The 24068-nt window shown below is 34.9% G+C and overlaps 4 protein-coding genes across 5 annotated transcripts; 1 reads left to right on the plus strand and 3 right to left on the minus strand.

Annotated features, from left to right (window-relative positions):
- Positions 1-1991: 1991 nt before the first annotated feature.
- Positions 1992-3300, minus strand: LOC108210716 (F-box/kelch-repeat protein SKIP6). The gene has a single exon (XM_017382106.2). The coding sequence runs from the start codon at positions 3231-3233 to the stop codon at positions 2133-2135; it is 1101 nt and encodes a 366-aa protein (XP_017237595.1). The 5' UTR covers positions 3234-3300; the 3' UTR covers positions 1992-2132.
- A 6306-nt stretch (positions 3301-9606) lies between these two features.
- Positions 9607-10754, plus strand: LOC108213921 (uncharacterized). Its single transcript, XM_017385705.2, has 2 exons — positions 9607-10094; positions 10408-10754. Exons 1-2 carry the CDS (start codon positions 9871-9873, stop codon positions 10619-10621), a joined length of 438 nt encoding a protein of 145 aa, XP_017241194.1. The 5' UTR covers positions 9607-9870; the 3' UTR covers positions 10622-10754.
- Positions 10755-16900: 6146 nt separating this feature from the next.
- Positions 16901-18280, minus strand: LOC108212639 (acyltransferase Pun1). The gene has a single exon (XM_017384361.1). The coding sequence runs from the start codon at positions 18278-18280 to the stop codon at positions 16901-16903; it is 1380 nt and encodes a 459-aa protein (XP_017239850.1).
- Positions 18277-23838, minus strand: LOC108210383 (pentatricopeptide repeat-containing protein At4g39530). 2 transcript variants are annotated; one of them, XM_017381639.2, is made up of 3 exons: positions 20624-23838; positions 20464-20530; positions 18277-19769 (listed from the first exon to the last, which is right to left on the minus strand). In XM_017381639.2, exon 1 carries the CDS (start codon positions 23680-23682, stop codon positions 21196-21198), a length of 2487 nt encoding a protein of 828 aa, XP_017237128.1. In that variant the 5' UTR covers positions 23683-23838; the 3' UTR covers positions 18277-19769; positions 20464-20530; positions 20624-21195. The 2 variants fall into 2 exon arrangements, with proteins under 2 accessions (XP_017237128.1, XP_017237127.1); XM_017381638.2 differs by having other exon boundaries at positions 18277-20530.
- Between the last annotated feature and the right edge of the window lie 230 nt (positions 23839-24068).

The following is a 24068-nucleotide window of genomic DNA, read 5'->3' on the forward strand; positions in this document are numbered from 1 at the left end:
GTTTTTGGAGTTGGAGATGGTGTAACTCACTAGGAGCCACATATAATATTATATTTTAATAAGTGATTTAAGCATTCCATTGAAGATGTTCTAAAAGAGAGGACCAAGAGTGTGCGCTTAACTTTTTAAAGAGGTTCTAAGAGTTCTCTTTGGAACTCTATTTTGAACATGACTTTTTATTTTTTCACTTAAAGAGCTTAATTAGAGAGTCTCTTAAAGATGAGAGCCTCTTATCACATTAAATCACATTAAAGTTCATAATTTGAAGTTGGACCTTAAGTTCAGCCTAACTGGCTCTGGCCTCGTCACATATCAGCAAGCTTATACTCCCTCTGTCCCATTTTAAGTGACCTTTATTCCTTTTTGGGACGTCCCAAAAAGAATAAACCTATTATACTTACTATTTTTGAACACTACTTTTTACTATTACATCCACTATTTTTTTCCATTATCTCTATTTTATAATAATATAAACACTATTACACCCACTACTTTCCTCCACTATCTCCGATGTATTATTAAATTTTGATGAATCCCACCACTTTACCCACTTTTCAACTAAATTTACTTTCTTTTACTACCTTTTTCTTTAATCTCCGTGAAAGTCAAACCAGCTCATTCTTTTTGGGACGGTGAGAGTATTTTTTTGCAATAAATAATGTGATTTTGCCCGCCCCTATTAAATTCAAATTAGAAATTCCAAACAAGCCTATATTGAATTCTAAACAACTAAACAAACCTACATCATGCCTTATAATATATGAAATCAAAACCAATAATTCATGACTGCTTACCGTAACATTATCTAATGTGAGTTTATTATCTATTAGGAATTGATCAACTCGAATGTAAGTTTATTATCTATTAGGAATTGATCAACTCGAATATAAAGTCACTCCACTTTTATGTGTTTATTGCTTTACTATTCCAAGTCATTCAACAATATTGTTCATCTGCAACTCAAAATTTCTAAAATTTAAATCCTGCTTACAAAGTTACCAACCAATTTCCAACAATTTTTTTCCAAATCCTGCCAACATGTGTACCTCGTAAGAGATTAAAACCAAAAAGAAATACAAATCTTGATCTAGATGGATATATCATAATACTAAGCTAATGTCCAAACAAGGGTTACCTTTGGATGCCATTATTCATATCTCAAGCGTGTGTGATATAAGACGAAGAAGGTATCTTTACGCCTACTTACTGTGTCGTATACCCATGTAACTGTCACAAGTACTATAGTCTATAGAAGACTGAGTCACCAAAGAATGAGTCACGGTAGACACTGGTTCTATCGTCAAAGCACAAAGGAAAAGGACGTTGATCTAAACATTAACATTCAGTCCTATATACTTATCATAAGCACTTCAATAGAAGTAATGAACAATATCATCCATTCGCTATATTGTATGCTATTTCATTTCCATGTCTATTACTATAGACCATCAGCAATATTCCAAAAACATAAGGTCAATAAGCTGCATAATAACCATTCATGGATCCATTCAAAGATTTTAGTAATTGCAATAAGATCCTCAATAAGCTGTTAAATAAATTTCTATGGATCCATTTAACGATTTTAGTGATTGCAGTAAGACCCAAAAGCAAGCACAAAAATTATGCCAGATTATTTAGAATCAGAACAACTATAAAATTTAAGCTGAAGTAGAAGTAATGCAACCATCGCAAAATTTGAAACTTTCAGGAGTGGATAACTTAACTGAAGCTTTTAAAAAATACGCTTTCATTTGCATACACCAACAGAAACACAGAATCAGTACTTTTGAAACATGAACTATGTGAGGTAGCAAAAATAGAAAAGAATTGCAGGGAAAGAAGCCAAATCAATCCTACCTAAGTTTGCACATTCTAGCAAATAAGAACATTACAACAAAATGTGCTATAGACTCATAAATAAGTAATTTTTATGTTGGCAAACATATTATGGACACTACATAATTGTGTGGACATGTCACAGAATGTCTACATTTCGCAAACCAAATATTATTCCAATTTAGTAATTATCAAAGATATAGTTAAAACACACATGTGTACAATGTACATATGCTTTCAATAAATTCTAATTTGATAATTGATATGACATAGAATAACAGCATATATCCAGTAACTCACAAATCCACAGAGACGCAATGCACTACTGAAGACCCAAACGGAACACGAAGTACCACATCCGACCACAAAACCGATCCACTCAACCCCCCATCATTATCCTTCCAAACCTCAATCTCCGCACACATAATGTCCACCTCTTTCTTGCCCCCTTTCCTTTCCCACACCACACACAAGTTGCCATTTAAACTAGCCATTGTCGCCCCACACAAGAACTTTGGTAAACTCTTGTCCACCCCTCTCAACTCCTTCCACACATCTTTCTCCACATTATACCCCCTAATCTTCCCCAAAAAATCATAACAATACACAACCCCACCCACCACCGCAGCCCGTCCCCTCCACCCTAAATCAAGCCTTTTCGGGACAGTCCTCCCCCATTCCCCTGTCCCCGCATTAAAAACAACCCCACCCCTATCCGCCATTGCGTAAATCCTCCCATCTAAAACACAACTAGCATGCATCCACTTATCTCTAATCTCAACGGGACTCTCCACCCCCTTCCAAACCCCAACCGCGGGATCGAAAACCTCGGTCCAATTACTCGATTTCACAAAATTATCCCCCACACAACCACCCATCACATAAATCTTCCCATTTACCACCCCCGCCGCAGCGAATTCCCTACAAACCCTCATTTTAGCCCCAATCTCCCACTTGCCAAACCTACAATCAAAAACCCAGACAATATTCGACGCAATCTCATTAACAGACCCCCCAATTACATAAATTTTGAACCCCAACACAGCAAAACAAGCCCCAACAGGCTGATTCTTGATTCCGGCAAGTGGGGTCAGCAAATAAGGCTGTTTAGCAACATGGGGTCTCTGATTTAGAGTGTACCAATTGAAAGACGAGTTGAGTCGGATGTTGAGGTGGAGAGATTGCTGAGTGGAGTTGAGAAGGGAGCGAGTTGCGAAGAATTCGGGGGAGTGGAGAGTGGAATGGAAAGATTTGGAGATGAGAGATAGGGAAGGAAGGTGGAGCCTTGGGATTCGTGCAATGCATTGGAGGGAGATGTGATCTGGGAGGTTTGGGATGAGTGGTTGATGTGGTGGATCGCTTTCGCTGCTGCTGTTTGCGCTGCTTTTCTCATCCATTCATCCATCCGCCGGATTCTATGTACCGTGCGGATAGATTTATGCGAGTAACGTAAGAAAAAGCAACAAACAAGAGAACTACTCACGTATGACATCATAATTAACAATAAATAAATAAACAAAAAAAAATTTTACCACCTCATGAAATTTAAGAAAACAAGAACCAGTATAAAAGCATGTGCACGGCACGAGCCATATCTATAATATATTATTAAAAATTATTATCTCGATTTTTTTAGGTTAAATGTTTTATAATATATTTGATTTTATAAATTTTTATATATAAATTTGTATTAAAAATGAGCGAATAATATTAATAATATCTAGTATATCAACATATTTTAATGCAACTCGAACTAGCACAACATAATTTGATATATGAGATTTTTATGTTAACACTGATTTGTTGAGTATATTATTTGATCGAAGTTTGATATTTTAAAATTGGTTTGATATAATCATTTGTGACGATCATTAATCCAGGGACATGTATAGATGTAAAACATATTTAAATGAGTTAGTGAAATAATATATATATACGGTCATGTTCAATAGAGAACTGAACCCTTATCTTATTTTAGTAATAGGTAGGGTTCAGCAGCAGACTTTGAGTATTAGTTAGGGTTCTGCCGTAGAACTTCACATGCAAAAAAATGTCGATATTTATGTATTATATTTTAAAATTATTATTGAACACACACAACGATGAAAAAACATGTATTTAGATTTAAATCCTAAAAATCTGTTCAAAATTTAGGGTTCTGCACCAAAACCTTAGTGGTCCTATGGTTCTATTTTAAAGACCGGTTCTCTCTTGAGCGCGACATATATATATATATATATATATATATATATATATATATATATATATATATATAGGTTTGTTATACATCCATTATCGGGTAAGTAACCACTAAATCATGACCTTCGGATGAAAAGGGCTCCCCACAATGTTTTATTATGGGAAAAAATCGAGTACCCGCAATGAAACATTGCGGGAATCTAGGCAATTTCCTCAGCAATACTCTCCGAAACTGCCCTTCCACGAGTTTTTTTTTCTATTTTAATTATAATTTTTACTTTGTAACTGAAATAAATTTAATTATTATATTATTTATATTCAACTAAATAATTTCATTTAAAATTTTAATAATATAAACTATTTATTTATTATGTTATTTATATTAAAATAAATAATTTCATTTGAATTTATAGTAATATAAACTATTTATATAAATTAATTTTTTTTAAAACATCATGTAATGAGATATTGCAGGGATTTGAAACTTAGTATTAGTTTAGACCCTTTTTCTTTTTCTTTTTCAATTTATCCTTGCAATGTTTCATTGCGGGTACCAATTCTCCCCGTAATAAATCATTGCGGGTACCAAATCTACTCGCAATGAATCATTGTGGCGATAAATGATACATGTATTTGCATATGTCAAACTATCCGTAATGAAACATTGCGGGTATTGATAATCACGTATTATTATGTTTTTTTGTTTTGATGTTATTTTGTTATTATTCGAAATTATTTGAATTATTATTAAAATTTTATTGTATTATTAATTAAAATATATTATTAATTTTATTTTTTAACTATAGCTTGTTTTCGGCTAAGCCAGAAAAATATACCATTTCTGAGTGAAAACAAGTATCCAGAGGTTCTTTTCATATCATCCGCTAACCGCACACAATGTAAATGAAATATTTACCAACTTGGTGTGAAATATGCATTTCTTAATGGATTCTTGGAAAAAGAAATATATATCAAGTAACTACATGCTAGTGATAAAAATACGAGATTCGTCTTCTAATACAAAGTACACAAATATATATATATATATATATATATATATATATATATATATATATATATATATATATAATGCGGAAAACCCACATCCCAACTTATAATCAAGTATCCGCTCTGCAAGCGATACCTGCCAATACTCAAGCATCCACTCCGCAAACGACACCTAAGTCTACACCTTGAGTATACATAACAAACATGATTCTAATTCTTAAATTTTTAACTCAAATCTAAATCCAATTCATATAGGCTTAATTCCCAACAATCCTCCCCTTATTTCTTATAATAATTATCAAAACATATAATTATTACTTATATATATCTTGTATCACCCACGACCATGCTATCGTTGTAATTTCATATTACTTAATAATCGCTAGCTTTACCCCAATACAATTTCGTAACTGGATCAACGGTCACCATTGAGATACAAACGTCTATCCGTCAATGCCTCCCCTCAAACAAGAATCTCCGTGTCTCATTCTTAAAACTTGAGTATCGCCAAATTTCACGTAGGGACCTCCAAACCATCGCTCTTGAACATAATGGTATATCCACCTATAAAATCCCTTTCCATTTGATGAGTCACACGATTCTTGCTTTCTTCATCCTTTAGCCTTTATAAGAACATGTTAGGAATCAATAAGTTTTGATGATAACATAACACTTTGTAGCATGTTCAATTAGAATTTTTATCATTTTGTCAGTTGTAAATGTTATATGTTTTATCTTAAGATGCATCAACGGCTAGGTAGAATAGGATGGCTAATTGTAAATATCCAATGCCGTGTAATTTTATTTAAGTGAATGATGATCAACGGATGAATCTCAACATTTCAACTGATGAATTCTATACAACTTTCAACGGATGAATCTCAAGAAATCTCAGCAGCTAAAGCTTGTACAGAACTCGACGGATGAAGTTTGTAAATCAATCAACAGATGAGTTATATTTCAACGGATGAATCAGCAGCCGTTGAAAGTGACTAGAGCTTAATTCTGACAGATCACATGGGTTGATTACACTAATTTGGACATGGTAGCCTATTCCGGACAATAAAGAAGAAACAAAAACACATCTTTTGTGTAATGTAACTTGGATAATCTGAAGAAGATCAGTCAAAGATAAAGACAATTCAGAAGACATGCATAAGACAAATGTGGTGCAGAAAATTATAGTTTAGAGTGCAATTTTTGTATTCTAGTTATCTTTGTAAACTTGGGATATATAACTAAGATAGTAGTAACATTAGAACTGTTCGAATATTAGTAGAGCTAGAGTTTTTACTTGTGAGTTCTAGTGTTGAAAACCAACCGCTGTGAGTTTGTAAAAATCCACAGATTCTTCTTAATATATTTTCAGGGATGGATCAAACAGTCCACCCGTATTTTTAAATACTTGGTGTTATTTCTATTCTGCAATTTGTTTGTGTTTACATCCTTTAATCATTTAAGTTTTAAAAGATTGTTTTCAACCCCCCCCCCCCCCCCCCGCCTTCTACAATCTTTCTTACATTTCTATGCAATATAACAGAACATCACTTGTATCATCCAAATGATTAACCTGTTTATTAAGACATCGAAACAATTTTGATGATACCTTTCATTTTCTTCTATCTTGAGTCTGAACAAATCTTTCTTTAGAAACAACTTCTCAATAACATCTTGATTGATCCACAATACGAGGGAAACTTCCATACCTCACATAATTATGTCTCTTCCCACTTTTGGAGGTTATTAGGCAACAAGTCCTTCATCATACTCTATCATATCATTTGGATCCTGATTTTTCCTCTATCCTCATTTATCACGATCTTTGGCTCTTGATAACACTGTTATGGATAAAAATACGAGATTCACCTTCTAATGCAAATCACACATACAAAAATATTCACACGAAAAACTCATGTCCTTGCTTGTAATATTGATCTATTATCAATAATACGATCAATCAAACTTGGAGTCTCAAACATCCTCTTTGCAAGAAATACCAAAGTCTACATCTTGAGCATACATAACAAACATAATATGACTTTGTATATATAATCGTCTAAAACTTAGCTAAAGTATAATCTAATTCTCATATCCAAACTCCAATATAGTTTAATTCTATAATTATTAACCCAAAATGGAATCCAATTTATATTGGTTGATACCCAACAGTCCTATGTTTATTTAGTAATCAAGACATACCTTTTATAATAATTGTCTGAAGATACAATTGTTACTCATATATTCTTGATCACGTAAGTCCATGCTATCATTGTGATAGACTGATACATAACACTAACAAGATATAAAATAAAAATAAAAGTAAACATAGTTCTAAAATAGATAAAGGCATTGTATGTACATAAGAAAGCACCACGAGCATGGTAGAGTCGAATTGAACCATATTTTCATCAACACGGATTCACGAAAAGTCAAAATAATGTTACTCCATACATCAAGTGGAAGGACATGATCTATTATCTCTTTCCCTTTATTTTGATGATCTCATTATTACAAGAAGTAACATGACAATTATCAATAATTTAAAGAAACAAATGATCGAAATGTTTCAGATTATAGACTTGGGTATAATGAATTACTTTATAGAGATGGAGATTGATCAAACAACGCATCTTCATCTGTCAAAAAAATATGTGACTAACATCAAATTTTAAAATACCAGCAAGAATAGAAGAGAAAATTACAGAGGGAAGCTAGTACCTCTCCGTCCTCATTTTGTATCAGAACAAATAACAAAATCATCTACAGAGTTGATGTTTCACAACTCAAAGATAGCACGACTCAAAGCAACCGAAAAAATAGATGATATAGTTAATGTTGTAGTAGTGGAACAAAATTACACACGTAGTGTGCTATAGCTGCATTAGCTACTTCAGATTCCGGTGTTTATCCCAAGTCTATTTTTTTTCAAGAAGTAGACATCTGGCCTTTAGTCGAACCACCACTGTCTAAAAATCATGTTGGAAATATCTTTTTAATCACGATGATACTATGAGTGAGACACAATTAAACAATTGGTGACCTAAATAAAGGAATAATGAGTATGGATTGGAAAGAAGCTACTCGCATTGGTAGAAAAGTACGAAGAAATCACAATCTTTATCTTATTAGTAGCATATGCAACTTCCCATTATATAGTGAGGTACATTTTGGATGGGAAGGGCTATAGCTAGTGTTGTAAAAAGCGCATTAAGCGGCCGATTAAGCAGCCGCCTAAGCGGAATCGGCCCAAAAACGCTTCGATTTTGTATTAAACGGGTGATTAAACGTTTTTGAAAATTAAGCGGATTAAGCGGCTGTTAAGCGGATTAAGCGGTAATTAAGCGGTCAAAATGATGTTGACTTCATAATTTTTTAATTTTTCAAATATTTTTTTATTATTATATAACTATAATTCTATTAAAAAGTTAATATATATATATATATTAAAAATTTAAATTCCTACCATAACATAATATTATTTATATATATTGATATTATAACTAAATATTTAATTATATTTTATTAATCCGCTTATTGACCCGCTTAAAATTCCGCTTAAGCGTCCGCTTTACCGCTTAAGCGCTAGAAGGTCCTTCAACCGCTTAAAACCGATTTGCGCTTTTCACAACACTGGCTATAGCCATGATCGATCGTTGACAAGCCATTCCTTAAAAGTCTGTTTGGGCACTTGTAAATCATTTGAATTTCAATCATTGATCAAATCTAGTGTTTGACAATTACATGAGAATTCGGATTTGAAATTGATGAATTCCATGTTGGTAAAATCTGACATAATTTTTTGGGATTTGAAATGACACACAAAAAGTAGTCATTTGAAATTCACAATTTTTTTTTCTTGACTTTCCATCCTTTAGGATCACAATCAATTTATCTAAGACTATTTTTCAAAGAAAATATTACCATAGGAATTATTTGGCTTTTTTTCTTAAGAAATTTTTCCCGGAATATATTTGAAGAAAATTTTCCTACAAATTTTCCTCGAGAAATTTTTTACTAAGCAATTTTTCTCGAGGATATGATTCCCAAGAAGTTTTTCTCAAGAAATATTTCCTAGGACATTTTTTCCGCGGGAAGTGTTTCCAAAGAAAATCCGAGAAATATTTTCAAAAAATATTTCTCGGGAAATGTTTCCTCAAAAAAATTTTCTGGAGAATTATTTTCTCGAGATTCAAATTTATATCATTTTTTTCTTCTATTTTTAATAAATTTATTCGAGATATTTCATTTAATAATTCGTCTATAAGAAAAAAATCCACGATAAAATATAATGTTCCCAAAAAAGGTTAGATTTTAAAAGTTCTCGATATGAAAGTTTCATTTTTACCAAACTAAAAATTTGGACTTAAAATTCTGGAATTCAAATCCTTGGTTTGAAATTGAAATTATTGTTTCCAAATGATGCCTAATTATTTTATATGTTAAATTCTGCAAGTACAGATGCTATAAAGGCCACTGAGAATTTCGATGAGGAAGACGTATAAGTTTCATCTGGAATGATCACAGCAATGACATGTCGATTCCTCTTAAAGAGAAGTTTAATATTTTGTGTTCTGTTTCATTTTGGTTTGTTTAGTCATGTTTTATAGCTTGATATTAGAATCATCTACTCGCTTTTCTCCTACTCTTTCACTACTTTTCCGTCGGAGTGGAAATAGATTATTATGTTGAAACATTCAGCCACGACTATGCCTAGGTGCATGAGAAATCCCCCACGTGTCTTTTTCATATACAACCTCTTGTTCAAACTTAACTTGTTTTGCAATCAAAAAATTATCACATTCTTCTTTTATCAGCTTGAATTAAAGCATGGAAAAATCCCAGAGAAATGTCACCCTCTTTGTATTTTCACTCATCATACTCTTCCCTCAGATTATAATCTCCACCGTTGCGTTTGAGCAAGAAAAACAAACTCTTTCTGATAGAGTAAGAGACATATATTCTTTAGTAAAAACACATTCCTTAACTTCTTGGGAGAAGCTTAAAGTACTTGTCAACGATGCTCAGAAACACTACTTTCCTCCGAATATCGAGTAAGTTTGCTTTGTTTTTAGCTATCATTTTGTTTTCTCACCCCCCTCTTTATACAATGACAGAATCAGCCGGGGATAGAAAGGTGGGGCAAATTTTGAATCATATTTCAATAATTGGTGATACTATTGTGAATGCAGGGAGGTCCATTATATTGAATACATTTATAGCCAATTAAATCAAGACTTGTGTCATTCGGATTCATTTTAAGAGTATATTTAAGTGCTCAAGAATTTTCTACTTGATCCGGAAATTTTGGATATGGACACTTCTTATATATAAAGTTTACAACTAATGAGAAAATGGAAATTTCAGTTTCAGGCCGAAGGTTGAAGAAGAAGTGGATGAAGAGAAGCCAAACCAACGGATGAAAGAGGCGGCAAAGAAGACTTTTGGATCAAGTAAATCAACGGTTGAAAAATCTGCTAAATCGGCAGCAGGGGCTGTAGGAGATGCTGTACACAAGACTAAAGAGAAAGTAAAAAAGAAGCAGTGCACCGGAGATGCTTGCACTCATGACGAGCTTTAGACTAAACACAATCATGCACCCGATATATTTTTTTTATACCAATGAAGGCAACTATTTTGTATTTCTTATGATTTATAAGAAATTTTGATACGGTCTAAAATGAAGGCGGGTTCACATGCATGTTATTTTTATCATGGACACACATACTAAAACATTCACACAAGCTATAGCTTATTTGTTTTTTCCACATACAAGGCTTAAGCCTTCTTGATATAGAGCTTCTTCTTTCTATTACTCTCTATTATAATTTCACTTCATTACGACTTACATGCATACTTGCACTTTATTTATAGGCTTCATGATATATAACAACATCATTCCTTACATACTACATATTTGTTTCAGGAGTTATTGTTTCTTTCTTTGACCAAGCCTTATGGATAACATCTTCTTCAGTTTAATAGCCAACTTATTCTATGGACATGATTACAAGACCTGTAGTTTGTTTCTTTTCTTGTCATGCACATCCACATTTAATTTCTCCCATGTGCAGCCACCTTTATTTTCTTTAACTCATTTATAGTATACTTAAAGCTTATTATTTGACCATGCATGCATGCATGCATGAAGATAATATGTCCACCATATTTCTTATAACATGCAAATTTTAACTACTTTGTTTTATTCATTTAATATCATGCTTTTGAGTTTAAATTCTAACACTCTCCCTCAAACTCGACTTCACATTTCGAGCTTGATTTTCATTTTTTGAAATGTATTTCGCTTCAACGGTTTCATATATATATATATATATATATATATATATATATATATATATATATATATATATATATAGAGAGAGAGAGAGAGAGAGAGAGAGAGAGAGAGAGAGAAGAAAGTTATATATATATATATATATATATATATATATACACACGAAATTTTTATCGAACCTGCAGTGCACCAAGTCCATAAGTTTGTCATTTACTTATTCTCAAAGATAATGATATTTAATAATGATGTGTTTACTTCGGCTGTGCGACACGGATTTTTAGCAAGTGAAATTGCGGATTTAATATCCATATAAATAGTTACCAGATCTTCTTATGTAAAATTTTACTCGCCAAAAATATAATTTAACCACATAGCTTGGCACTCTGCTACCATGACAATATACTCATCTTTATATGTTGAGAGAGCAACTGTTTCTTGCTTCTTTAATGACAACAAAAATACAGCCGAGCTGACTAATCTTGAGAATGCGTGTAAAACAAACTATGATCAAGTGTACCTTTGATCTATCTCAAAATCCATTTAAGTCCAATGAAGTGATCATGCTTCTACTTCTCTATAAACCTATTAACTAATCCAATTACATACATAATATTTGGAAAAGTGAAAGTTAGGTATCTTAAACTTCCAACCAAACTTTCGAACAATGTCGATTCACCGACTCTCTCTCTCTAAATCAATTCTTAATTTAATTAAAGGCAACAATATCTTTCTTGGCCCTCTTATGGATCCGGACCATGGACCTAAGGAAAAGGAGAGTCCGGGTCAGTTTAAGATTCAACCAATTTTATTACAAGTTTTATATAGGTCCGGATCCTGTCCTAGATCTATGTGAAAAGCAATAAACAGGGGAACTACAGGAATACAACTACAGCTACCCGGATTCATCAAGGAAACACAAGAAACGCAGACATTCCACAACCCTACCATCATGGGAAAATCTTACAAGTACCAGACAACAAAGGAAAGTTGGAAGTCTAAAAAGTAACGCCTACCCGAATTCACCTACACATCATAAACACCCCTCTACTCGAGTACTCCCCATATCTACATAAAAAACCATAATGCTACCTACCCAACCCGGGTAGGAAACCCCGACCCGGGTTCAAGCAAAATCCCAAGAATCCCAAGGGGCACAAATAGTTCACAGACGGGTTTCAAATCAAAATCACGATCAAAACCAAAATCCCACCAATACATACAAACATATATACACATACATGGCGAAGAACATTCATGTTGAACCCAGATCTTGAGATCAAAAACCCAACAAACAAAGAGCTATTCGAAACCCAAAATCCAACAAAAACCCAGACATTCGACCTCAAACACCCATCCAAACGCATAAAATCACCCAAAATCGAACCATTTTCCCAAATATACGACCCAAATATCAGTTACAAACACAAGATACAAGAGCATTCGCGATAGCAACAAACAAGATCATACAACGACAAGCTACAAAAAAGGAGCCAAAAAATTCAAAATGAAACTTACGGGAGTAAGGAACAAAAACGGAAGAACACGCGAGCAAGAAGACGCCCTACAACTCCGACAATGCTCCAAAGCCACTGAAAATGCTCGAACTGCGGTTGAAAGCAAGAAGAAACTGAGGAAGTGCGAATAAAAAATGAAAAGACAACCCCTGGGGGGGTTATTTATACTCACAACATCAAGTTCCACGTGGCGGTCTCAGATTGGCTGGGAAGTTAATTATTGCAGCTGTTATCATTAACCCTCTCAAAAGGCATGATGGTGCAAATTTCAAAAACACATTAATGAAACGGTTACGAAAACCCAACAAATTCCCCCCAAGAAGCTATCGGTTCACTTCTACCGAACCCGGACCCCTTCATTAACCCGGATTCAACCAGGATAGGGGGCAAAAAGCAGAGAATACGACCTCTGCCCGGACCAACCCTTATCACGGACAGCAAAGCCTCCATCTCTTACCCGGACATACCCGGGTAGGAGAACAAAAGCAAACAATCCTACCTCTTGCCCGGTCTTACCCGGGTAGGAGAACAAAAGCAAACGATATTACCCCCTCACCCGGGTCTACCCAAACAAAGAAAAAATCCCCAAGCCTCATCCGGATCAGCCAGGACCCTCTACTCACTCACATAGAGAATCTATATAAGGGAGTGGGGGGCAAATGATAGGGTATGACCCGGTCCCATTAAATCCGGACCCGATACAAAGGTTTTTACCCGGATTGACACCTAGCCACAGCAAGCGACAGGCAACCCCGCTCAGCCATACAACCCGGACCATATTTTGGACCCGGATACCTCCCTTTACCCGGGGTCCAAGTAAGGCCAAACCGACAAACTGTACAAGCCCATACTGACATGACATGGACCACTTGCAACGGTCAACTACTGGCAATAGAGAAAAGCCAGGAAACATTCCAAAAGACTATTCATACGCTGACACCTGGACACGTGTAGGGGATCAAACCCCTACACGTGTAGGACCAGGATCCAGGTACGCACCCCTAAACCCTAATCCTTGGCCTATAAATAGACCAAGGATCAAGAGTTTAAGGGTTACATTCTCTCTACACTCATATTTTTGCACACACTTAAGCACTCAGTTTAAATACAAACACACAGCCACCATACAGCCAACATATAGCCACCATACACCACCTTCACCCACCACATATAGATAGCTTATTTTCCGTTCATCTATTCCGATACCTGCACTCATTCTCACGCCGGAGGCGTCACGGCGCTCAAATCCCCCTCCGGTGTTGTTCTGCAGACACCCGACCAGCAGCTACACCGCAAAACACCCGTGCACGGCGGAGGAGCTACCGGAACGGGATCTAGAGTTATCACTTCTACTGTTCTACAATTCTAGTCCCATACACTATACAGAACAATGGAGCATAAACAAAACAGAATAGCTAGTTGAATACATTATTATTTTGTTATAATTACATGGTAAACATCAATTTTAGTAGTTAATTAGTATAACAATATAATAAAGTACAAATGACTTCTAAGTTAGTGATAAGAACGAATAATATAGTACAAATGAAAGCCATTTCTCTTTCTTTTCAAATTAAAAGCTTTTTTTTTTAAAGGTAAAAGGAGAGACTTTAGCCCCATTTGTTCATGGGTAGATGGGGCAAAGATAGCTGAACGAGTAAATTTTAGTTATTGAGATTGTTTGTTAGTGTTGTAAATGAACTGAATGAACGAAGGAGACCAGATAATGTAACTGGACGATATATAAACTCTTCATATTGATGGATGTGTGTCAATTTGTCACATATTTGTAATAATTTATTATATTAAATACTGTTCTGCATACTAATACATTATTATAATTATTATTATTATTATTATTATTATTATTATTATTAAATAAAATATATTTATTATTATATAGAGATAATTGATTAAAAAATTGTATTGTAATTTTTTCATGTTAAATTATTGAATTATCAATCGTAAATCTTGGAGAAAATGCCCAAAATAACTAATATTTACCTATTCTGTGCCCAAAATACCGTTTGTCGGGAATGTTGCCCTTTTTACCCAAACAACCACGCATAAACTAAATGCGTATACAGATACAATATAAAATCAAAAATATTTTCATTAATTTTATTGCATGATTAAAGGCTTTGCTTTGTAAAATTAATAAGGTTTTTGGCCTCTTTTATTAAATTAAATTGGCTTTAATAGTAGTTATTGCAGTTTAAATTTTAGTTTTTAAATGGTAAGTTGACTCACTTGATTGGTGTTAATCTTTGAATTTTATTTTTTCTTGAATAATTGCTTGTATATATATGCTCTAAATGCTTTAATTCTCATTGATTGGAGTTTAATGCATTATGTTAACTGGTGTATATTGACTTGCAGTCTTGATTTGGCTTTTATTTGTACCATTTATGGGTGGCCATGATTGATGGCGTATATTCTTGGCCTAATAAACGGCAATTCAGTGCCATTTTGTTGGCTTGTTTATTACATTTTATTTAATTTGTTACTTAAAATTTTAGATATTTTTTGAAGATTGCAATTTTATATATTAATACTTTTATCATTAATTATTCTTAGTAATTATTTACCTTGTGATATATCTAGCCAAAGGGTCCCCCTTTGGTTAGATATATATTTTTTTTCTGTTTTTTATATTATCTTTTTTTGTCGAATGATTTTTATATTTATCATTTCATTCACTTTTACCATCTTTTAATTTGATAAACTATATTGATTTTATTTATTAAATTTATTATATTTTCTTGTTATTAATGAATTGTATTTGTTTCAGGTAGCGTGGTCTTACAAGTTGGGACATTTCTTTTCGGACATTAAGGTCTTATTGTCTAAACTTCCGGAGACATTTTCATGTCTTTCGGTTAGATGATAAGCTTTTTTGAATGAAAGAAACTCCTCGGAGTATTGGCGTTTTATCGATACGAGCAAGTGTATTTTCTGTCAAAAAAAAAAAAAAAAAAAAACTCCCTGACTCACCAACTCATCATCTCATTCTCTCTGCATCTTTTAGACTTTTACACATAACTAATATATACATACTTTCTTCCTCATCCAAATTCAAAGTCAAATATCTACATAATCCTAACTTCGTTTATCCATGTGATTGGAAATATAGTCTACCCATAACTTTCTTTACAGAATGAGTAGCATCTTACTCGATTTTTATTCAAAAAATTTCAATGTTCATACTTTGAAATTGTCTAACTTGTGTTGAATGATAAGAATCAGAAAGATTTATGATTACTGTAATGTAATTATATCATTTTGATGTTATTGTTTGTATGATGTAGGATAAAGTTTTAAACAGGGTTTGGAGTTCCTTTAATAAATATAGGATTTGGGGTTTTTTGTGGATGTAAAGATAGATGGATTTTGTTGGTATAGTGATGTCGTTGGCTGATTGTGTGCAAGTGGATGTGTTATTTGTGATCATTGATATGTGATCATTGATAGACCCACGCATAACGCAAATGCGTATAGAGCGATCATGCATCCAAGAAATGCGCCTAGATCACCGATTTCGCATTCATATGATGCGTAATTCTTATATGAAGTATACATCCGCATACAGCAGATACGTATCTATGATAAATGTGATATACGCATTCAGTATATGCGAGTTTTCCCGGTTATTTTGGGCACCACTAGCGCTTATGGTTATTTTGGGCAATATTAATCAGAAATCAGTTATATCGGGCTTTCACCCTAAATCTTGTGTGTTAATACAAAATAATTATTAAATAAATTAAAATTAAAATTTTATGTCGTTGAGATGTTAAATTGATTCAAAATACAATCATGCACATTTAGAATTTCCATTCATTCAGAAAATACCATCCAAATTTAACAAAATACATTACATATCTTGAGATGCAAGGCAAACAACACACAAAAAAGCCTCGTTAGCATGAAACAGATTGAGCGCTGAGTGTTCAACACAGAATGCTCTCCGATTCCAGTTTTATTAAATAGCATCAAATTTTGACTCTTGAATCTAGTTGCTGTTGCTGTTGCTGATAAGCTGAAACTCCTCTCAATCAAGAAAAGAAGCATAAGCAAGGAGGCCACTGTCAGCTCTGAAGTTTTTCATATCTTCCTCCTCCAAATTTACAGTCGCCTTTATACCGTCTTTGCACGGCGTATCCGCCATGAAAAAGCAATTAGCAAATGGCGCGTCCACAAGTGTGGCTTTAACAGGCTTTCCCCACCCGAAATCCACCACATCATACAATGGGAAATTACAAATGCTGCTAATCACATAAAGCTTGTGATTCATTTTTGCAAACTTTTCGGCCAAATGCACAGTCCCTTTCCCGTCCAAGTTCCTGATTCCTTTGAGTTTCATCTTCTCTTTTCTCATTTGTGTCACCATTGGATTCAACATTGTCTCACTCATAGTGCTAGTTGGAATGGTATTGAAGACAAAGAGATTCCCAACGGTTGTTTTAGGCAGGGGCGGATCCAGCATTCCCCTCACGTCTACTGACTGGAACAGGACAGATTTAGGACAGACCCCCGATTTTGATGTAGCTGCAGCCGCTACAGCGCATCTGTAAAGTAGTGCAGTCACGAGTCCATTTCGCGTGTAGTTTTGATCGGCTAGTACACCCTCTGTTTTGTCTTGTATTTCCTGATTGGCCTTCAGTTCTGCTATCTTTGAGTTGTGAAACAGGACCTCTGTAGTGATCCAGTGCTTTTCGGGATATGAAGCTTGAGTTGCAAGTAAATTTTCATCACTTGATTGAGGTAGCGACTCGTACAGAAAATGTGGATGAAGATGTGCTAACCTTTCTTCATCAACAGGGCTTCGTGACAAACTTGACCAGTAATTTAGGAATGAAAATGAAGTGCTACCATCAACAATGCGGTGTGCAAGGCTCACAGCTAAGGCGATTCCTCCGCAAGAAAAATGATTTAGTTGAACAAGCATTAGACGAGATTCGTCCACCTTATGCCATATTGAGCGAGGTGGGAAGAGATGACCAAAGCCTTTGTCTTCTTCCTTGGCAGGAGCTCTTTTCAGAACCTCGGACAACGTGCATGCTATTCGCGCTTCATGAAATTGAACACCTTCGTCGTTGCAATCAACGTAGGATCCTGCAGATCTGAGCCTTCCAGCAAACGGGTAGTACTTGTTAAGTGCCTGGGACAAAGAGTTCTTGAGTAGATTCGGTATTGTGGCTTTATCAATCAATTCTTGTGGATTGGAATAGAAAAATATAAGTGGAATATATACGTTTGGTAACATGAGATCATGGTAAAGAAGATGGTATTTCTTGAGGTTGAGGGGTGTGGAAGAAGCTGGTTTAACATTGGTTTCTGATCTCGAGATGACATGCAGTGTTCTTGTTGAGATCAATTGTCTTGTTGAGATCAATGATGCTCGAAGCATTAGTCGCCTGATCATCATCATCTTGAGCTGTGTAAGTTGCCAAATGCAGATATATGAACTCACATATATATATAGGAACTGATATCTTACTAGCTACTTTAAGCAGATATATATGATATTACACCTGTTGTCTCCAGATTTTAATATTGCACCTTCTGCTGTCTTAAGCACACTAGCTTTGAAAGGACATCTCCACAAAATTATAAAGAGTAAATGATAAATGTTTGGCACTATATATGTTTGGAGAAGCCCTTTTATTTCTCAATGAAGTTTATAATCACATGATTACATAGCAGATCTTGGTGACATTAGAAGAATAACATGCTTCACCCGTTTTACATGTATTTATACTGTGTTTTTTGCCATGCCTTGGCACAAGTCCCCGTATTTCTTATCTACTACCTGAACACTATTTTTTGCCTGTGAGCTTTGAGCACACTAGTAGTATTCTTATTATTTTGTAATCAATTCATTAACCAAGCAACACAACCCTTCATTGTGTCTATTTGTCAAAACATCTCCCCTTCTCATAGGAGGGCAAGTCCAACTGATTCAACAAAAATTACCTCAAACCACTTATATATACATTAAAACTTTTTAACTAATACATCAAAAATCACTTATAATATAAAATTAAAGATAGATGATTAAACATCTTTTAGCACGTCAAGTTTATGAGAGGGTATTCACTGATCCTCAATTTTTTACTCCTAGCTTTTAGTCCTTAATGTATGGGTTGTATATCGAATAATCCTTATATCATAATACAATTATAAAAGGGTAAATATCAGATGGATAAAGCTGACATTTCATTATAAGATTTTAATCCGAAATAGAGGAATCAGTCCTGCCAAACCCTTTCAAACCCACACACATATGGAATTACACGACACAAATATCACTTTAAAAGAAAAATAACATATAACACTATCATAACACATTATTTTTCATAAAAAATGATCACTAATATTATAATTTACACTGGTAAACGTCAATTAAACTTAATATATAAAACCAATTAAAAAAAATTGACTTTTCAATTCTCGGTCAGTTTGATTTGGTCCGTTTCAACTCAGCCCTGATCTCCACCTAGATAATTTTACACCTATAAATGAGGCAAATTATTAAATTTTAACACAACACTACTTGCTCCTAATTCCTAATATCACTAGCCACAGGCATGTGACATTGTGACAACCAGCGCCACCATGGGCCAAAATATACACAAGTGGGATCTGGCTTATATGATTTATGATCTGTTTCAAATTCAGACTCCTGATTTTTGTATTTATGCAAACCATAAACTACGCTAAGAACATCTTTCAGCATCTGAGGTCTCCTGTTATACAGTTTAACTAGGAAGCACTATGTTTGGTTGTGGGGAGTATTTTGATCTATCCTGTATGGAAAGAATTAAAGACGGTAAATACATGATATACAAATGCATTATTTGCCATTAAAACCATTCTGCAGGTCCTACTGCAATACCTGCTGCAGCCTGCAGGTCCTCCTGCAATACCCAAGCAACAAAGATATACCCACACTCGTTATAGAAATATACATATGAATGGATAAACTATAGCATTATACACTTAACATCTCATATACGCCATACTATTTAGAAAAAAGTTAATAAAATCTACATCTATATGCAGGGTGTTGCTCAACTTAAATACAGGAGAACCAAATGTTCTGCAATTAAATTTTTTTTTTTTTATCACTGAAGTGCAGAACATTTGGTTCTCACAGTTCTCCCATTCACAATTGAACCTGACCCCTCATTAGAAATACCTTCAGATTGACTTGTAACGAAAATCTAGGAATTATTCAAACATATACCCACTCATTTGTTGTTTGTTATCATCATACAGATTCAGTACCCCCTGACATTTGGTATACAAGACAACTCTTCACTTCACACGCAATAGCATAACAAAGTTTAGACATGCTTTGATTCTTCAAATTGTCGGGTCTACTGTCTGAACTAACTTGATCCCATAGAAGATATATCCCACATTTTTCAACTAGAAAAGATATGGAAAACCAATATAAAGCTTGAATCAAACTGCTTAAAAACAAGTTATATTGTAATCTCATCGAATCTTGGGCATGAGTTTCATGTCAATTAGATATGAGAGCAAACCAAATGGACCAGGTCTGTCACGTACATTTTGAGATGTGCATTCTAACTCGTAACATCATACCTTTTTTATGATGTCCACGTCTTCATCTTCAAGTTCATGTTTCTAATACTTCTAACATCTCCATTACCTTGCAACACCAGAAAGTATTAGATGATTAAGATCACAAAAGAGAAGGCAAAGAATGAATAGCACAATTTTAAATAATGTCTTTACTTTATACCTTGCTCACTCTTTGTAGTGTGCTTTGCACTTGATCCCCAAACCAATGCACTATGTCATTGCACATAGATGAGTGTAACAAAAATTTGACAGTAACAGCTCAATCCATATATCCAATATCAGTTATGAGCAACATGGCATGGTATAAAAGTGGACATGTTGGGATTTGAATTATAATTATATAAATGTTTAACTGAACTACCTTGGGACCCAGGTAAAATAACTGCAATCCACTACGCTTCTCGACACATTTTAACACTTGGCTTTCGCAGTTTCATATATTCATAATTTTGTACCCATCTTCAACCCCTTTGATCAGAATCTGAGGAAGCAGAAAATGTGTTGATCCTTCTATAGCTGTTCATGAGCAAATTGCAAATGCTGCATTGTATTGCATAAACATTTAGCAGAACTGGGTTAAAATACTGCTTTCTATTTGTGATGTACTGTCCTTTCTGTCAGGAAAAGTACAGGTTAAATATGAGCTGTGTAGGGCTATACAGATTCACGGGGATACAGGTATTTGTAATGTAGAACTTGTGTTCCAATTGTAAGCTCCCCTATTCTATACTCTCACTCGTTCATCACTGTAGCTGTGTCTGAAACATAGTCTAAACCTTTAATATGATATATCAGATTGTCCATTAATAGATATATTAAAGTGGACTCTGGGTGACTCTTGTCTCGTGCGGTGAAAACATGCACCTTATTATTCATTTCAAGCCAACTACATCCAGCTTCTTTCACCACCCCATTGCAGTCCATTTTCTCCCTTACACTTTTAACATCTGCCCACATACCTTTTGATGCAAATATATTTGAAAGTAATACATAAGATCCACTGTCTTCTGGTTCAATTGAAATTGCCATTTCTGCAGCGTACTTGCCTACCTCAGCATCATTAGTAGTTCTACAGGCACTGAGCAAGGTCCTCCATACTATAGCTGCAGGCTGTATTGGCATTTTCTCAATGAAGTCCTTTGCTTCAGACAGCTTACCAGCTTTTCCCAAGAGAGAAACCATGCAAGCATAATGGTCTGTCCCTGGCTCAATTCCAAACCTAGACATTGAATTAAAATGGTGGAAACCATCCTCTACAAGCCCTACATGTCCACATGCTGAAAGCACACCTACAAAGGTGACATAGTTAGGTTGAATTCTTTCATATATCATTTCGTCAAACATTTTAAGAGCTTCTATGGCTTCTCCATGTTGGGCATATGTTGAAATCATTGAATTCCAACAGACCACATCTCTCCAGATTGCAGAATTGAATATCTTTCGTGCATCTTCTAAACATCCACACTTCGCATACATATCCACTAATGCATTATTAACAAAAGGATCAAATTCTAAACCTGATTTTTGGAGCAGGTTGTGAAACTGCTGCCCATGTGGGAGACTAGCCTGATTACTGGCAGCTGTGATAACTGCGACAAACGTAAACTCATTTGACCTGTGCCTTGTGTGCTGTAATTTTAAGAAAAGCCTGAGAGCATCCTCACTTTCTGATTGTTGTGCATATCCAAACAGCATGGCGTTCCATACTACAATATCTTTTTCATTCATCTCCTCAAAAACAAGCCTTGCATCTTTCACATACGAGCACTTTGCATAAACATCTACAAGGGCACTACCAGCATATAATTCCAAAGAGACCCCATATTTTATAATAAGACCATGAATTTGCATACTCAGTCCAAGAGCAAGTAGTGAAGTTGATAGACCAAGAAGGCTGACAAATGTTAAAAGACTTGGATGCATTATTCTAACCCTCATTTCATGGAAAAGACGCAGTGCTTCGGAAAGATTTTTCTGTCTCGAATAACCCTCAATAATTGCATTGTAAGATATCACATCGTACTTGACCATACTGCTAAAAGCCTTTCTTGCATCAGTTAGTGAGTCACATTTAGAGTACATATCTATTAGACTGTTTACCACAAACTCATCTGCATCAAGATTGTACTTAACAGTATATGCGTGGACCTGCCTGCCTTGTTCAAGAGCTTCTAGCGAAGCACAAGAAGTCAGAACACTAGTGCAAGCATAACCATCAGGCTTCCAACCTAATTTGCTCATTTTTGTAAACAGTTTTATTGCCTCCCAATTTAAAGAATTCTGCATATATCCAGAAATCATTGTGGTCCATGTAATGACATTCTTGATAACCATATGATCAAATAATTTACGCCCTGTTCTAATTTTCCCAAACTTGACATAAAGATCTATAAGCACATTACTCACGGAAACATCCATCTCCGTCCCCCTCCTCAACACATAACCATGAGTCTGTTTTCCACCTTCAAGAAACCCTAACACAACACAAGCACTCAAAACACTCGAGATGACATATCGATCAGGAACAATATCAGTTTCCTTCATCTGACTAAACAACTTTAACGAAACATCACTGCACCCACTTTTCACATACCCCGTAATAATAGTAGTCCAAGTAACTGCACTCTTAATCACCAACTCATCAAAAACCAATCTTGCCACCTCAACACCCACATTCTTCGAATAAAAATCAATCAAACTAGTCCCCACATAAACATCTTTATCATAACCACTCTTGACAGCAAAACAATGCAACTGACCCACAAATTCCCCTCCATTCAACTGCGTACAAGCTCGTAAGACACTTGCTAAAATATACTCATTTGGGTTCTCATTACAACTTCTCCTAAACTCCATAAACACCCTAATAGCTTCCTCACTATACCCACGTCTAGAATACATAGAAATCACTGAGGACCAAGTAATCAAGTTTCTCCCAGACATTTTGTCAAACACCTTACGAGCACTATCCAAACAACCACAATTTGAATACATGCTAATAAGCATGTTGGTGAGATAAGTATCAGAAGCATAGCCAGACACGATAAGTTGGGAATGGGTTTTTTTGTAATGCATAAATGGGTCGCCTTGTGGAGATTCTTGTAAAAGTTTGGCCAAGTCATGTGTGGTGAATTTGAATGGTTGTTTGGAGGGAAAGGATCTTAATATGTTTGATGACAATGTGGTGTAACAATGGGTTGTCAGGGATTTGTTTCGCATTTTTTCTGCACATTATTTTAACCATCCGCATTCAATACTTCAATGTGATGGAAGCTGCTTGTAAAAATAGGAGCATATATTGGTGGACAGCGAGTCGGTGTCACAAACTTTGGTGAGAGCTGGAGAGGGCTCTTTCAGATTTATAACCATTCATAATACAATTTTTACAAAATTAACCATCCAAATTTTTAATTCACAAAACTAACCATTCTAATTGATTCAATCTTCGGGCCGACATAAAAGGCTGAAAAAAAAATTTATAAGCCCCTGCCTCGAGCGAACATGTTTGTGCAAAGACAGTGTGTTCGCCCCTGGCTCGGGCGGACACTACTGTGAGTCAGTGACGTGTCCGGCCCAATCAGGGGCGGCCACGTGTCCTTCTAACC

This window comes from Daucus carota, chromosome 3 (genome assembly GCF_001625215.2).
Source record: "Daucus carota subsp. sativus chromosome 3, DH1 v3.0, whole genome shotgun sequence".
In the NCBI taxonomy this organism is placed as follows: Eukaryota; Viridiplantae; Streptophyta; class Magnoliopsida; order Apiales; family Apiaceae; genus Daucus; species Daucus carota.